The sequence below is a fragment of the Lissotriton helveticus genome, chromosome 1_1 (assembly GCF_964261635.1).
Source record: "Lissotriton helveticus chromosome 1_1, aLisHel1.1, whole genome shotgun sequence".
Classification (NCBI taxonomy): Eukaryota; Metazoa; Chordata; class Amphibia; order Caudata; family Salamandridae; genus Lissotriton; species Lissotriton helveticus.
The window spans coordinates 204100652-204117218 of NC_136057.1; the positions used below are offsets into that span (position 1 = coordinate 204100652).

At 45.5% G+C, this 16567-nt stretch overlaps 1 protein-coding gene across 2 annotated transcripts; it reads right to left on the reverse strand.

Moving 5' to 3' along the window:
• Positions 1–478: 478 nt before the first annotated feature.
• TMEM69 (transmembrane protein 69) lies at positions 479–14064 on the reverse strand. Of its 2 annotated transcripts, XM_078664275.1 has the most exons (4): positions 13903–14063; positions 13154–13248; positions 2418–2488; positions 479–1842 (listed from the first exon to the last, which is right to left on the reverse strand). In XM_078664275.1, the coding sequence occupies exons 3-4, from the start codon at positions 2460–2462 to the stop codon at positions 1096–1098; spliced, it is 792 nt and encodes a 263-aa protein (XP_078520401.1). In that variant the 5' UTR covers positions 2463–2488; positions 13154–13248; positions 13903–14063; the 3' UTR covers positions 479–1095. The 2 variants fall into 2 exon arrangements, with proteins under 2 accessions (XP_078520401.1, XP_078520451.1); XM_078664325.1 differs by lacking the exon at positions 13154–13248 and having other exon boundaries at positions 13903–14064.
• Between the last annotated feature and the right edge of the window lie 2503 nt (positions 14065–16567).

Genomic DNA, 16567 nt, shown 5'->3' on the forward strand with positions numbered 1-16567 from the left:
GCGTTGTAAAAGCAGCGTCGTAATGGCAGCGCGGGGTAAAAGCCCGCGTTGTCATGTCATACATCGCTGTAAAACTACGACAATTTGCTGATACATCACCCAATACCCCATAACATACATTTTGGAAACTAGTCTTACAGAAAAACATCATTTATAGTAAAATACTAAGACGCAAGGACTTCCAGACCTTGGAATGGCTCACCCTCTCTGGTCCACAGTCGATAAGCTACAATGTTAACTGTATTTTAGCACCTTTCTGAGTTACTCCTACAAGTAAGTGGTAGTTAGCAGCTATCTGATAACAGCCCAGTTGCCTTTAAAAGGCCTAAGACCTGGAAAAGGGCTGGGCATGAGGAGGTGAATACAATATAAAAGCACTGGATAGGTTTGTATTGTAAAGTACAGCTCTAAAACAAACTATGTTTAACAGTCACAATGCATCCAAGCCTGAAGAAAGCCCTCCAAGTCAAAGAACAGCCACTATTTAAATATAGTTAATATTTATTTAAGAGCACTCCGGAAATTGGAGAAAGAAAACATCCTTTAACAAGCAGCAGACAGGTTCATGAGCTTTAATAGGGCGGATGATTTAAAAGGAAGGTGAAAGACAACGAGGAGGGAAGCACGGTCCACACTTTATCCCCTTGGCGACTGACACGATTCCAATGGCAACTGTGCCTTCCTGAGGCCTCCATCAGAAATTGAATAAGAGCACTATTTGGCCGAGTTGCTTCGCAATATTTACTAGCACAGCCTATTGACCCTAACTCGATCCACTTGATCCTCTGAGATCCCAAGAACTGTGAATCCTAATACCAGCACTTAACTCTATGAAACCGAACTGGAGCCTTCTAGCTCCCTCGCACAGACCGCTCATTGAGTACACCTCTCACAGTACCATTTAAGTTTCATCATTTGCAATCACACCTGATCTGGAGACCAAAAAGGTTCTTTCACCGTCGCTATTGCATTTGTTCAAAATGAGACCACATGACCGCACCAATGTTTTGAGCATGGACGAACCCCAGAAATATCTTCATCGAGCTGAAGGAATGGTAGTGTCTCCTGCCACTATGCACAATGATGCCTGGCGGTTTAGCTGCTCTGTAGCGACTTCTCTGGATACACACCTGATGCCACTAATGTGCCAACAAGAGAAAAAACAGCAACCAGGGTGAGGACTGTTCTAAGAGCCTTAAACCAAGAAGGGTAGGTTGGGAGAAGGGCAAGGTCATAGTGCAATGCAATGCCAAGGCCCACGATCACTAGTATGGTGGCCTCAGTCAGGTTATCGTGGAAGAGGAGTGCTCCCCAGGCCAGCAGGGCAGGTACAACACTATTTCCCAGGTTCATCCAGTCTGGCTTGGCTGGACTCCCTTCAGGAATGGCAAATCCCCACCTTGCTCCCCCAAGGAAGGAGAGGATAGAAGCACTGTATGCCATCTGGGCAAAGGCCAGCTCAGGGTAGTAGACCTCAGTGATACCCATGATGAGCGGCACAGAGACAAAAGGGATGAGCCCAGCCATTCCCAAGTAGACAGCAGGTTTGGGGCTATATTTAATTTCCTTCATGTCATATCGTAGCAAGTCCAGCTCTCTGGGCTCGGGCTCTGCCGCTTTCCTCTTCTTGAAGCAATGTGGCGAGATGTGCAATGCCCTGGACTGGTCTGTGGCCAGCATGTGCCCGCTGGACAGGCTCAAGGTGGATAGGTGTTGCTGGCAGTGGAACATCAATGAAGGCCTTAGACATTGGAAAAGGACACCCTGGTGGGAAGGTCTAGGAAACTGAGCTGCGGCAGGGTTTCCTAGGAGACGAAGCAGATGAACTCCATGCCTTTGAGCCTGCGGGGATAAGAAAATAAAACACCTCATGAAAAACCAAGTCATGCACGAGAAATGCATTCTGTACAATAGGGATGCATTCTAGCTATAAAGCTTCATTTTATTCAAACCTGCCAATGTTGCTCCTACTCAGTTGTGTTTCTCACCATGGTTTGACATCCCTCCTCGCCTAGCTCACGTTTGGAATCTCAGCAGGTGGAATGAAGGGTGATAAACCCCCGGGGTTGGCGATCATTGGGGTGTGAGGGTCTCCCTTTAACTCGGAGGGCAAAGTCAGTACGTTCGTACCTCAATAAGTGTGAGCAAATAAACTGTTACTGTAGTCAGTTTAGGGGAAGAAGAGGAATTCCATCGGATTGTCAAAAGGCTACAAAGGATTGTGTATGTGTGAGAAGCAGTAAACACCAAGGGTGGGTCAGATGGAACCTGTGCACAAATCAGCAGGGCTATGACTGTGCCCAGACAGCCCCATTGCATCTCCACAAACCAGCCCACCCACTCTGCTCTGGTCCCACACTGCTACACACAGAGATCAGGGTATGGGCTGCGATTCATGATAGAAAGAAAAATCATACCTGGAGGCCTGTTTGAAAACTTCTTCGTGTGAAGAAATGAATCATTTTCTCGTTTTAATCCGCAAAACCCCCTGAAATATAAATATATAATGTAAGGCAGATGAAGAAGATGTTCTGTAAGGTGAAGGTACAGTATCAATGTATGGAATGACATTACTTAGTTGGAAGATGTTTAAGGATATCCTAATCCGTTGTATGCCTCCTGCAGGAATGGAGAGCTTCTAGTGGCTCAAAATCACTGCTGTTGGGAGTGAGGGACAAGAGTTAGTGTGGGATGCCCAAGATATCGGCAACAGCGAGGGCTCCACAGGAGTTGTAGACTAGAAACACCAGTGTCTCTGAACCTGCTGATTATGTTATTTCAAGCTGGTGAGAGGTGGGCGCTCAGAGGCAGAAGAGGTCAAGATGGGGGAGAGGATGTAGCCTAACGGTTAGGGCGGTGGACTTCAAATTTGGGGAACCGGGTTAGAGTCTCGGCAACGACGCTCAATATCCTGTGATTCTGGGAAAATCACTTAATCTCACAGTGCCTAACAAAAATGAATGTGTCCTCATGTAACACAACTGGTGCTCATGTACAGCGCTTCGATACCGGATGTCGGGTCAAGTTTGCGCTGTATAAAACTTCGAGAAAAAAAAAGTGTGAACTCAATGGCAAGCTGGTTAGACTGTTGGAAGGTTTACCTTGCCAAACATCAGGCATTCAGACGGCAGAGTCCTGCAGTCAAGAAAAGCAAGATGCCCGGCCATGCCACCAAGATTGGAATCCCCAAGGATTGATTTGAGTGATCTGGCCCAGATATAGAAAACCATCTGTAACTGCTGGTTCACTACATCAAGATGTAACTGTGCACTAAACCACGCTCAAGTGTTGTGCAATTTACCACACACCTCTACTTCCTGCATGGGAACTCATTACATGCTGATTTTGGATGGATGGCATTTGAAAAAGGTAAGAAAAACATTAAAGCCCCCATTAGCTGGGGGGCACCACATAAAATACAAATTGAATGACTACAGAAAGCCATGAGGGTGCTCAAAGGGAGGAAGAACAATACGATACTGTATGTATGTATAGGCATTTATATAGCGCACTACTTACCCGTAGGGTCCCAAGGCGCTTCGACTGCTGCGAAACCCTTCCTGGCTTCCCTGAGAGATGGTCCCTTAATGGGTATCTCCAGGGTGAGACCAGGCATCCCCGGCGGTCTGGTGGGGCCGTTAGTGAAGATGAGGCAAGCTAATGCCCAGAGTTGCCGAGTGTGAACGCTGATCAGAGTGGGCACCGAGGCGAGAGAATTATCGAGTCCGCTGACCCTGGTCCAGAAACCTGCCGCGCCGGGAATTGAACCCTGGTCCCGGGCCGTTCTCTGCTCTCGGGTCTGCCGCCTCTAACCAGTGAGCCACTATACTAAACTGTATAAGGAAGGAAGCCCCTGGAGAGAAGTCAGAGCAGAAAAAAACTGGCCTGGCTAACAGGTACAAGTGGGGTGAACCATGAGGTGTACGTAAAAGTAGTGGTGCTGCTGGCGACATTAAGGTGGTGGTGGGACATTGAGAGGATTACTGCCCTTCCAACACCTGTGAGGTACAGCAAATGTTGCAAAACTTAGACAAGTAAGATACACCTCAACTGTGGACAAAATAAGAAGAATACCTTAGAAAAGGATATTGTAGGGAGAGCTCTACACAATAACACATGTTCAGTAATGGGGACACAACCACAGAAATATAAACATTATTGCTGCGGTTGTGCCTTTTTACCCCCCAGACTCTTTTTATTTAAAGTATTTCCATTAGATAGTACATACAGAAACATAGTAACACCATATGTATACCCTGTGCACTCACTCCCCACCACCCTTCAATAAGATGCCGGCTAATGGAGTCAGAAGAAAAGTTTGTTTGTTGAAGAGTGCCTTACACAGTCTCCTTTGGACTCACTCTAGGACCTGTGGATTCAAGCAGATACTCTGTGTTCTCCACACACAACTACTGTCCATTCAATGGGTTCCAACTCTGCGAAATGGATCTGTTCTCTGGTTTCAGGGGTAGACCCCTTATTCTATGTCCTCCATTAGTCCCTGCCAGGGCCCCCATATCTTGGTGAATTTACTTGGGCACGCCCTCGCCTTGTAAATTAGTCCCTCAGCTCTCATGCAGCAATACATATTTGCTTCCTATCTGTCTACCGTTGGTACAGTGACTGTGCCTCATAGCTGGACCACATCCTGCCTAGCCACCATTAAGGCGATGTTGCAAAATATGAGTGTATCTGTCCCACGTTTGCTCCCCCAGACTCCGACAGTACCACTTTGGGGACTATTCCAGTGGCTGTTCAATTTGCCTGTTCAATTCGGTTTTGACACCCCTTCAAAAGGTTCTCAATTTTGGGCAGTCCCACAGCGTGAGCCTCAGAGTGACCCACTGTTTACATCCCCTCAGACACAGAACCGATGCAGCCTTACCCATCGCGTATAAACGCGCCCGGGTGTAGTATGGTCTATGAAGGATTTTCAGCTGGCTAAGTCAGAACCTAGCTCTAATGGCAACCGCGCATGGGATACTTGCAGGCATCGCTCCATTCATCCTCTTCTATGACCACTACATCTCACACCCACCTGTCCCACAGCACCCTCTGGGGGTGGAGGTGAGGTGAAGTGTTAAGCAACAGTGTCCTGTATACATGATATTGCATGGTGGTGTAATGGGTACCCCAGTACTCTGTATTCTGTATTCTAAGGACCTTACCTCCAGTACGTCCTCTGGTTTGTTTATGCAGCTAACCTGTAGGTATCGAAAATATTGGGCACTCACAAGTTCATACTGTGTTTGTAGTTCCTCAAAGGGCATCATTCCTGCCTTTGTCCAAACGTCCCACAGTTTCGATATCCATAGGAAGTCCCATTTCCAACCGCCCTCCACCTGATGTAGCAGAGCTAAAGTAGCTGTGTCCCGCAAAGGCTTTTCCAGTATAATTTTGCTACTCCACACCATCTTTTATTTGGCCTCTCCAAGACTGGATCACCATAGCTGTGGAAGAAGTTAAAAAACCTAGCCACCCCCTGCTGTACAACTGCTGGACGTATTCCAGGGGATCCATAACCCACTGGTCCACTAACAGCGTGGGTTCACGCTGTTCCACCAATGACCAGTCGTTTATCATCACTAGTTGGGTTGCCCAGTAATAGAGGCATAAGTTTAGTAGAGTTACACCTCCCTCAAATGTAGTCCGGGTCCGTGTCATAAGAGCTATCCGAAGAGCCCCCCCCCCCCCCCCACCCCCACAAAAGGAGCCTAGTGACAGCATCTACCTGCTGAAAAAAACATTTCGGGGACCGGGAAAAGAGTTCTGAAGTGCAAATGTGAATTTAGGGAGGCATATCATTTTGTGAAAGCCTGCACGGCCCAGTAGGGATTTGGGAATCCTACTCCAGTGTTTCACTTCTTGTTTGTATTCCCTCTAGCATTCTGGCCAGATTGGAATTGAAGAAAAGATGCTGATCCCTAGTGACGTTGTTCTCCGGATAGCGAAACCCTGTCTCTTAAGTGAGTATCGGACAGCTCCAGCTCTCTCGTGGTCGCCATCCCGCAAGCGGGAAGACACACAATTTTCCCCAGTTAGTGCGATGGCCAGAAAACCGACCGAAGACTCCTATAATCTCTAGAATCCAATCAATCAAGTCCTCCGGTTGTGGAGGTACAACAGCATATCATCTGTCGTCTGCATACAGCGAGACCACAGGTTTCCAATAGGGATCCCAGCATAGTCCCCTACAAGTGCATTTCCCCGGATACAATTAGCCAGTGGTTCCAGTGCGAACGCGAAGTAGAGGGGGCATTCCTGTCTCGTCCCTCTCCCCAGCACGCACTCACCTGATAGAGTGTCACTGATCCTCACTCTTGCAGTGTGCCAGGTGTAGAGGAGTCGTACCCAACAGCGGAAGGAAGGACCAAACATATGTGCTTTAAGAGGGCCATCATGTAGGGCCATTCAAGTGAGTTAAATGCCTTAGCGGCATCCAACGCCAGGATTATGTCCAGCTCCTGTATATGCCCCCCAAGCACTAGGCAACCAAACAAGTACTGTAGGTTATGCCGGGTGGATCTGTAGGGCCTAAATCTGGATTGGTCCAGTGGTACAACCATGTGAATTGCCTGAAGCAGCCAGGTCGTCAATACTTTTACAAGAATTTTCTTCTCAATGTTAAGAAGAGAGATGGGCCTGTAAGAGGAGCAGCATTTAGGGGGTTTTCCTAATTTGTGCATTAGGACAATGTGTGCCTGTCTAACAGGCCTCGTGGAGCAGATCACAGATCAGTTTAATCACTTGGACACATTTAAAGAACTCGGGGTGTAGTCCATTCAGGCCCGGGGTATTTCTTGATTTCAGTTGGGTCAGTGAGTCAGCAAACTCACCCTCCTGGATGTCTCCTCGAGGGGAAACATCCTTTACAACGCAACTTTTACCACGCAGTGCTTTTACATCGCAACTTTTACAACGCACACCATTACAACGCATTGCGCTGGGGGGCGATCTAAGATAGGGAATAGATTTAATTTACTATCCAACACCTTCCCTAGTGTCCACGGGGACTGGAGTTGGAATAGTAAATTAAACTATTCACTATCCAGCACCCCAAAGCGCTATGTGTTGTAACAGCATGCGTTGTAAAAACTGCGATGTAAAAGCATGCGATGTAAAAGCATGCGTTGTAATGTCATACATCCCTCCTCGAGGGTTCTAACCATCTTTCTATCCAGTTGTGGGACATGGACATCGTGGAGAAACCGGTCCAAGTCATGTGCCGGCCTCCGGTCCATTCACAAGGAGTACAAGTATCTCAGAAATCAGCAAAAACTTCGGCTATTTCTGCCACCGTAGTTTCTTTGCGCACCTCCCATGTTTGGATTTTATGGATCCAACTCTGCCCCTCCTCCTGATGAGAAAACCATGTCAACTTCCCTGCTTTGTTCCCCACCTCATACAGTTTGTACTGTTGGGCTCGGTAGAGCGCCCACACCTCCAGTTGTAGCAAGCCGTTTTACTCTTCTTTGGTCGTTTCTTTTCTGGAGCCTAAGTGGGAGTCTGGTTGCTGGACGTATTGAGCATCCCAGATTTCTAGTTTTGCCTCCACCTCTGCTCTCTGTCTTTCCCTATCCTTCCTCTTCCTAGTTACAAGGGCAATGAGGTCACTAGTTATTACCACTTAATACACTTTCCACAGGCAAACCATAGTCTCCATGGACCCTCATTATCCTGAAAGTATAATTCTAAGAACTCCTGGGCAAACTTTTGGGTGGACCAGTAAGTCCGCACTCAGGAATCCAGTTGCCAGCCAGGGGTTGTTCAGGGACTGGAATGTGCCAACCGTAGGATCAGCTGTGTTTGATCTGAAATGCCCCTTGGAAGAAATTTAACCTCATCACAGCGCCCCACAAGGTGCACCAGGAGTAGAAAGTATTCAAGGTGCGACATCGATTGCATGGCATTGGACGGTTGCACCTTTTATGTGAAGAAAATCTTTCCATTCCACTGATTGGTTCACCAATGCAACAGACTCCTAAACTTTACCAACTTCTAAATAAAAGAGGGCGCATCTATAAAACAAGCATTTGCAATGCAACGGTCTCGCCTTTGTGACCTTCTAAGTATTTTGCTATGCACCATATTATCCATGGAATCATCTGCACTCCCTTTTTAGATAATGCCCATTGCTATCAAACACCCAGTCTTGTGAAGCACTATACTTCGGCCGTCAGGCCAGCCTATCACCCACTTTTGCTACTATTGTCCACCTCACCACTGCATCTCCCACAAAACATTAGGCCAACTGTCTCTCCTGCTGAAGTCACTTCCCTACCACCATCACCACTTACTAATCCCACACTGCAGTCATATTTTTTTACATGTTTGGTGAAATTCTGTATTAATATTAGCAGGATAGTACGATGAAAGTACAGGGACACCTCTCCGGTAGTGCAGCTGTGTGTCCTCCTGTTAAATAATGAAATGGGGCTGTTGTCAATGAGTTTTTGATTAAAATATGTCACCAAGGCCAGTATTTCCCAGGTGGGAGCGAGTCTGATTCCCAGAATTGCTGCGAAGACTTCCTTCTTTCCGGTGAAATCTATGCCTCCCTTTGTGCACTTAGATTTTACAATGAAAGTCTGGCAGCGAGAACTGCAGGTGTCTTGCGCTACTAATACAATCAGATTGTACATGCAGCGGTGTACGGCACCAAACACATGTGACAGACTTGCACCTCCAGCTGTGAATGCACTTCACACATGCCAGACATATAAGGTTCATCTGTTAATGCAGTTGCAATTGAAACGCATCCTCGTTCAGTTTGCCATCGCATTAGCACGAACAGAGACTGAGATGAAGGTATGTCAGTATGTACGTCATCTGCATTCTGACGAGATTAGGACCCGAAGACGGATAGCTTCAAAAAATCTGGAGCCCCCCACTTAAATTGGGAGGGTACTCATGAAGTGCTGCAAACGCCTTAGTATAACTGCTAACAGCTTTTACCAGGGATTTGTGCATAAACAGGCACGAACCACGTGTGCACCAAGATCTTGGAGCAAGCAGATAATGTGGCAGAACAAGCATGTGGCAAGCGTTGGAAGTGTCAATTGTAACGGAACAAGCAAGCTGAAGCGGACACTAACTATGGAGCCTGTGATTGTGCTGCCTCTGCCCCCAGGTCTAGCTCCATCCTCTCCCTGGCTCCGTCCCCTACTCACCCTGAAGCAGCTCGATCTGTCGGCGTAATGATTTCTTCTCCGCCATCTCCTAGGTCTTACCCCCAACTCAAACCATCGGGTCACCGGAGCACACCACGGCAGAGCAGTGCCATAGAGAGCGGACTGCACCGGGCGTCAATAGACAGGACCAGCCATAGAAATTGACAAGGGGCACCAGGACGGAGTTTGCTGTTGTTGTCATAGCCATAAAGGTAGGACAACGAAATGGCTGACGTTTCACGGCACAGTAGAAAGAGAGTACTATGATGTTGGCATTAACCAAATAGAGGATTACACACCTGTCTTGCTAAGAGCATAGTACACCCAATTGCCTTACCTTCAATGATATAATAAGCATTTGCAATGTAAGAGGACTCACATTTACACGAGACCTAATGCATTGCAGACGGGTGGACGGGTGTGATTAAGGTCTGAAAAACGGGAGTGGGAGGGGCGGGAGAGAAGGCACGTACATCGGGAGGGTTGGCACAAAAGTAGTGCTCAGGAAACATGCAGTAAAGGGGCCAATAGCCGTCGAAGGAGAAATGGCTGTCATAAGGCGGGACTAAACCAATCAGAAGGCAGCATTTAGAAACAACAAAGCCACAAGCCAATTAAAAAGTGGGCGGGGCTTCCCTCACCTATATTGTACACTGCATGTCTCGAAAAGTGAGCAGCGCATGCACTGCACCGCTAGGCGAGACCTAAATAGGGACAAATCATGGGAGCTCTAAAGGACCTGATGGTAGTCGCCCAGACTACCCATTGGTGTTCTCCTTTTAGCCAGAGTGCAAACCAATATGCCAGTTTCAAAAGAGCACCACAGGATACAACCGAATAGATTCCTCTGTGGTAGGTGAAAAATAAGGAGAAATTTAACAAGCCTTGAATACCATATATTCAGCTATGCCAAAGTGCAAAGTAATGGATTACCACTTTTTTGCGCTCTCCCTCACCCCAGTCTACATCAACTAAAGAAAACCCAACCCTGAAGGCAGGCTTTCTAACAAAACACAAGCAGGTTACTTTTATATCTCCTGTGGCAAAAACATATTGGTTCACCATTTTGGTATAAAATATTTAGTTAACATTTAAAAACTTACATGGACACGTCCTGAGATCTAGCACTATCTGCACTCTGGTCGAATTTTTACCCCCTGCATGTTGGGCAGGTGTTGGATTTTGGTCAAAATGTTGGAATTATTAAGATCTTCAGTCATTTTCTCCTACCGGTCATTGTAGGGCGTTCTCCCATTATTTCAACGAAAAACCAAATAAAATTTGTAGTAAAAAATAAATAAATAAGAAATGTGCTTTGAAACGTTGCTCTAACTACATAGCACTTTCCGTTTCCGTGCACAATCCTGTCCCACACAGATCAAGCAGACAGAGAACCTGAGGTCCTACGGAGGTTTTCCGCCTTTTCAGTGTTGGCGTCTAATCACTACATTTTCGCAATGCACTGAGCGTGCCCTTGGATCAAACTATTATCATCGTGTCTAGTTTCTTTCCCGTGTCTTCTGTTTTTTGTGCACCTCGGTTTCTCAAGTACCACACTACCTCTGTTTTTTCCTTCCTGTTCGTCATACACCTGGAATTTATTACACCAGGCAGCAATCTTCCTCACTACTGGATCTTGCCCCACTCCCTGTAATAATGCAATGTTCAGGTGAACTTATGTGAGCAAAATTGGTCCACCTGTCCCTAGGTTGCCAATAATACAGGTCTTGGGTTTGGCTCAGTTTTCCATACCACCACCAGGACATTGTGTAGAGCACCTGCAAGCTACACATTCCCAACAAATAAGAGTTCCCTCGTGTGTTTGATTCTGAAGTATCCTAGGTTTACAATCGTACCCATCGTGTTGAATCTCGACTTTGAATAATATAGCAACAGGAATACTTAAAGTGTAGGCAAAGCCAGCAGGTCTGACTTTTATATACCATCACATAGAAACATTTCTAGGGCATAATTTCCCATTAACCCAAGAGGATCTGCCTTTGCCTGCTTTTTGTTCATCTTTATCGCAACATTATTTGCAGCGCTTGCTTGTATTTCTGTTTTATATGTAGTGTTCCCGCTCTTAACCTACTTGCTTACATTTGCTAATATACTATTCACTCTATTTTACATTACTTAAATGCTGTACTACTTGCATTGATCTTACTCAAAATGTAACCAGCATTCTGTAAAGCAATCCCCCCACACGTCTGATCTACTCTATGTACAATTATTAATAAACAAATGTAAATGACAGCATCCAGATGCAAGCGGATTTTTATTTGTTATGCCAAAAACTATCTCACTTTAGCTTCTCTCTCTGGTATTCCAAAATCTTCACATGTTTGCACCAGTCAAAAAAAGTTGCTTTACCATCCATCCCCTCTCTCTCATAACCAGAATAAAAGACACCAAAGATCTCTTGGGGCCATAGCAGCTGTGCTCTCACCCTCACTCTGAGAGGTCTTGTAGAGCGCTACAGGTCAGGTGTCCTGTGATAACTAGGTTCTTTAGGATAGCACCAAGAAACCTCATTTTAGGATAAAAGTCACATTCTATGAAGCTCCTCATAGATATGAGAACAATAGATAAAAGCGGTGTGCCGTAGAAGAAAGGTGGTGGGCACCGTATGGTGGTGGTCCCTGGTATCCTGGCCAGCCAAAGTTTTGTCTGCCTCTGTTCCTGAAGCGTCCTCCGCGGGGTCGTCTGGTCCTGTTACTGTTGTTATTATTGTAGATGGCATCTGAGTGTTGTGAGCCAGTTTCTGAACCGTCGCTGTTGGTGTTATATCCCGGGTTTCTTCTACGGCACACCGCTTTTCCACCAACAGGCTTACCAACAACAGCCACATCCATTCTGGGAACAAGAACAACCACAGACCCATTCTTTTTTCGGACGGGGACCCCAGAGGGGAAAATCCAGAAGAAGCCTGCAAGTACAATGGGCCCAACCCCTGGAGACTACGAGGAGCCACACCAAGAGCATGGGTCCACCAGACTACCCATCAACCAGCAACCCACCAGTTTAGTGGTAAACCTATCAGACACCACCCTGACCTCGACACAAAAATCAGTTCTGGAAAAAGGACTTGGTTTTGTGCCAACCCCGAGCATGGACAAATGCAGATTCTGCTGTGATCTAGGGAAGTTTGTAACCATTTAAATTAAAAATATCAATCTGTAAATGACATTACAACATCTTGTTTTAGTGACATAATTATTAAGAGGGAGAATTTTTAAATATGAACTGAGAAACATTACCGCCCCACCCTGACGACAGTGCAGTATTGAACTAAAAGACAACTGAGAGGTCATGTGTACCCTATATGTGGGCTATATTTTTATTATACGAGATCATGAAGAAAACGACAACAGTGAAATCAAATATTTGCCAAGGATCACACAATTGGAGACATGATTACGGGTCAAGTGCATTAGATCGAGTAGATTATTCAAGTCACTAAATCTATAGGTCTGGTAAAAAAAAAAATCTGATTTGTCTAGGCTTGTATGATCACCAAACGCAATATCATTAGCATAACATTTTTTAACATTTTGTGTGAGCGTTGCATGGCACAAGACTGCATTCAGTTAGCTGCAGGACATTGGCCACATTTAGTGCAGCAATTCAGGCCTTTAAACCCTCTCCACGTTGGGCCAGTAGCTAGGAAAACTGTCTAGCACTAAAAAAAACTGACTCGCCATTGTGAATGGGCTAGTAGATTTTGCGAGGCATGATATGCAACTTATTTATTCATTTTGAACTACACTAAGCAATCAGTGCTGGATGCATGAGCTTGCCATCCTTGAATCCCAAAAGCAGATAACAAATTTGAAGAATAATAGCTGGGGGGGAATAGCGTAGTTGATATGCGTCAACGTCAATTGATCAAAAGAATTGCCATCCAAAACGTAGAAATATGTTTGTTATATGAATTTAAATATACGATTCACAATGCATCTTTTCATATATAATCCACTTACAGAGGTCTAAGAGCTTTCCGATCACGTTCTATTTTTACTGGTACTCTGAAGAGGCTGCTTGACTCGGAGTACCACAGCAAAATACAATGGATCAACTGGAAATGTGAAAAGAAAATGTAAGTTATTTTACTATTGTGGATTACCTGCACATTTGTTCACACAGTGAGGAGTTGAGCGTATAAATGAGTCAACGTGACATTTCATACAAGAAGTGCACTTGCTTGGTGCTTTTAAATGAGGCATCTTTTCATCAAGTAAAATATATATTCTGCCTTGACTTTTATGACGCTTGGGGGCTCAATGTATAGGACATGAAAGATGGATTTGAAATGCATCCTTAAATGCCTCCGATATCCCATTCCCCGTGGGAAATGCTGATCACTCTTTAACACCTTGTCTTTGTCGAAGGACCCTGGGAATGCGCGAGCTTCGCGCACGTTCGGCCCGCAAACAACGTGACAGGTATTGCCAACCCGTGGGCATATATTAGTGGGAACTCAAGTCCCATCGCCAGATTCAGCACTCAAACCTGAGCGGCTACTACTGAGGCATGCCCAGTTTAGAATATCCGGTCACCCTCGTATACACAATTTCAAAGTGCTGATGTTATTGCCCAAGTTGCGACACACTGAACGATGCAAAACTACATTTATAAACCAGCAAGAAATGTTTACAAATTCAAAGTTCCAATATGAAAAAGTAGAGGCCCGCAGAACAAATGCATCAAGAGGAAGCGAGAGACGCCTTACCAATTTATTGAGAGAAGGGGAACTTGAACCTGCCCAGGGACAGGCAGCACGCGGCGCTGGCCGACAGCTGGAGCACTCGGTAATATACAGCACCAGCAAGCAAATCCTGCGGCGCTTCCGGTCCGTCGTCAGTGTTACTGGCAGAAGCGGAAGTGGTACATTCTGAATTCATCTTTTGAAGCGAGAGTGAAAGGGGCTTTAGAGGGCGCAGATAAGTATTTAAAAGCAAGAGCCCGGCGGTAAACTGTACACGTACTTTATTTTATTTTATTGTATTTTATAAATATATCGGTTGTTTGTTTAACATTTGCCAGAATGTACTGCTGGTGGTGAGAAACTATTATAGTGCAGGAGCTTTCGGGGCCCCATACTCTTCATGGAGGGTTGAGAGAGAAAAACTTCAATGAAAGCCGCCCAACTGAAGGATCCCAGGCTGAGTCTATGTTACATTTCTAACATGTTCACTGTAAGCTTTTTCATTTATTCTGTGTTCCAGTTCCATTGGAACTTGGCTGAGGAATGTTTAGCCATAGCTGCCAAGGTTTCAGATTGCTATGTGTGACATTTTCATAATTTCATTGTAATTATGAGTGACATTTTAACGACTATGAGTGACACTTTATCACGAGCAAAAATCAAGCAATGAAACATAGAGAAACATATAAAATATCAGAATTTACACCCATTTGAGCAACAAGAAAATGTAAGTAATTGAAATAAAGTGCGCTAACAGGGGCCCGCCTGCGAACTGCTCTGCCAATCAATGCAAACAAAAGCAAATGCTCACGGTATGTATAGAGATAAGATCCAGAGTGGAACCCAGCATATTCACACCATGGTCCTATGTTGGCAGCTTAGCCCCCATTACACCATCCCTAAAACAAACAAAGTTATCCTCCAAGCAAACTGATAGCAAACTAGTCATAAAGAATACAGGTAGTAACAATCCTTTTAAACATGTGGCAGAGTTAATTTACAAACACGTGTGTGTCAAGAAATATAAGAAATACGTGACCCTCTGCAGTGAATCATACTCTGGCTACTCACCCTGTCTACTGCGTACAAATGATACCAATCACTAGACTCCTCAGTCAATGCACATGAATAGTGATAATCACAATTGTAAAAAGCACAAATGTAGTGATTGCTGCCTAGATTAACAAAATAGTAACTATGTCATTAAACCCGATGATACAGTTCACACACAAAAGTTTAACATCCACCCTGTCATTGAAAACAAAACGAATAAAGAAAAATTAATCAGTGCTCCATGAACAATTATTCGCCATTTGATGTTGTATAAAGATGAGCAACAGCATTTCACTGCCTGTGGCACTATGTCCTTTTACTGAAAAATGCACCAGATTCCTGTTACATGATCACTTACATATTCGTCTCTCCTTCAGAACCCCTTAAAGCGCAACTCCTGGAAGCCTGCAACAATCCGTGTGTGTTCTGTTCTTCTGCAGCCCCCTGGCTGTGGCAGCGTGACTCTCCGTCAATGACGACCGGCCCTCTCACAGCTGTTGCATAATCATGCAGCACTCTACCTCACCAAGAGGCCTCGAGTCGGCTGGCCTGACGAAATTCGCTGGCGGGCGGCATGGACAATAAACCACCTCCTGGGCCTGTCCTGCTCCAGCGTGAGCAGCCCTACAGTGCATAGGACAGGGTCTGAGGTGCGAACAGAGTGGTGTGAGCCAGCGGCCGAGCACCATGATGCACGTGCCCCTTGCCAGGCCCGTAAACAAGTGAGGCTCAAGCAGGCAAGCCTCTCAGCACCAGAGTCTTAACAAAATGTATTACTCCCGGCGCCCTTTGGTAGCAGGACGTCATGTCACGTGCTCCTACGGTGCTACGGCAAGTCTAAGACTTGTGTCCCTCAGCTCCATGGCGCCACGGAAGATACATTGTAGCAAGACTGCTGGCTCAGGCTGCCGCTGTGAGGCTGAGCCTGCTCAGCTGCTGGGAGCACACAAAGCCTGTGGGAGAAGTCAGTCCAGGCACTCGATCGTGCTGCCACATACAGTTGTTTTCAGGACGCTTTTTGTGACAGCAGAAACCACTGCATTATGCGTGACAATGCATTTCAGTGCGGGGATGCGGATCACCACACTGAAATGCGTTTGTGTCACGTCTCATGCGTGATACTTGGCAGGACTGTTTAGCTTGTGGGAGTCAGTTGCGCTGGCTCTTTGCAGATGTACAGTCTTGTTGCTGTGCTGCTCATTTTTACATTTAAAATAAATTATCTTTAATACTTAAATTTGGACATTCAAGTTCTTTTATTGGCGACGAGGGTCTAGGAAGCAAGGAACACCTCTCTCAACATTTGAAAGAAGGAGCAGCACAGAGGAGTCGTGTTCGAGAAAATATACAAAACATTATTATATTCTGGAATGGAGTTTTGCATCGGAGATTTAAGGAAAAGGCAGGGAATTGGCCTATTCTGGAAGAAGTACGAATTAAGGAAATTTATGGCTACAAAGAACAAAAAAGGAAATGTAAACGATCTTTTGGAAAGAAGATAAGAAATGGGAAAAAAAGGAAACGGTTGTATTTCGGAAAGTCTGCGAGGTAAGAGCATTTCAGACGAGAGGAGGAAAGTATCGGTACCCTTTTATAATGCAAAGTTTTGTCAGATGCCAATGTGTACTCAACAGAT

What these genes read in the sequence shown, in the direction of transcription:
- TMEM69 (XM_078664325.1), bottom strand. Translation starts at nt 2,462, where the DNA reads ATGATTCATTTCTTCACACGAAGAAGTTTTCAAACAGGCCTCCAG. An exon ending in GTTTTCAAACAGGCCTCCAG is followed by an intron (nt 1,843 to 2,417) that starts GTATGATTTTTC and finishes TTATCCCCGCAG; the next exon opens with GCTCAAAGGCATGGAGTTCA.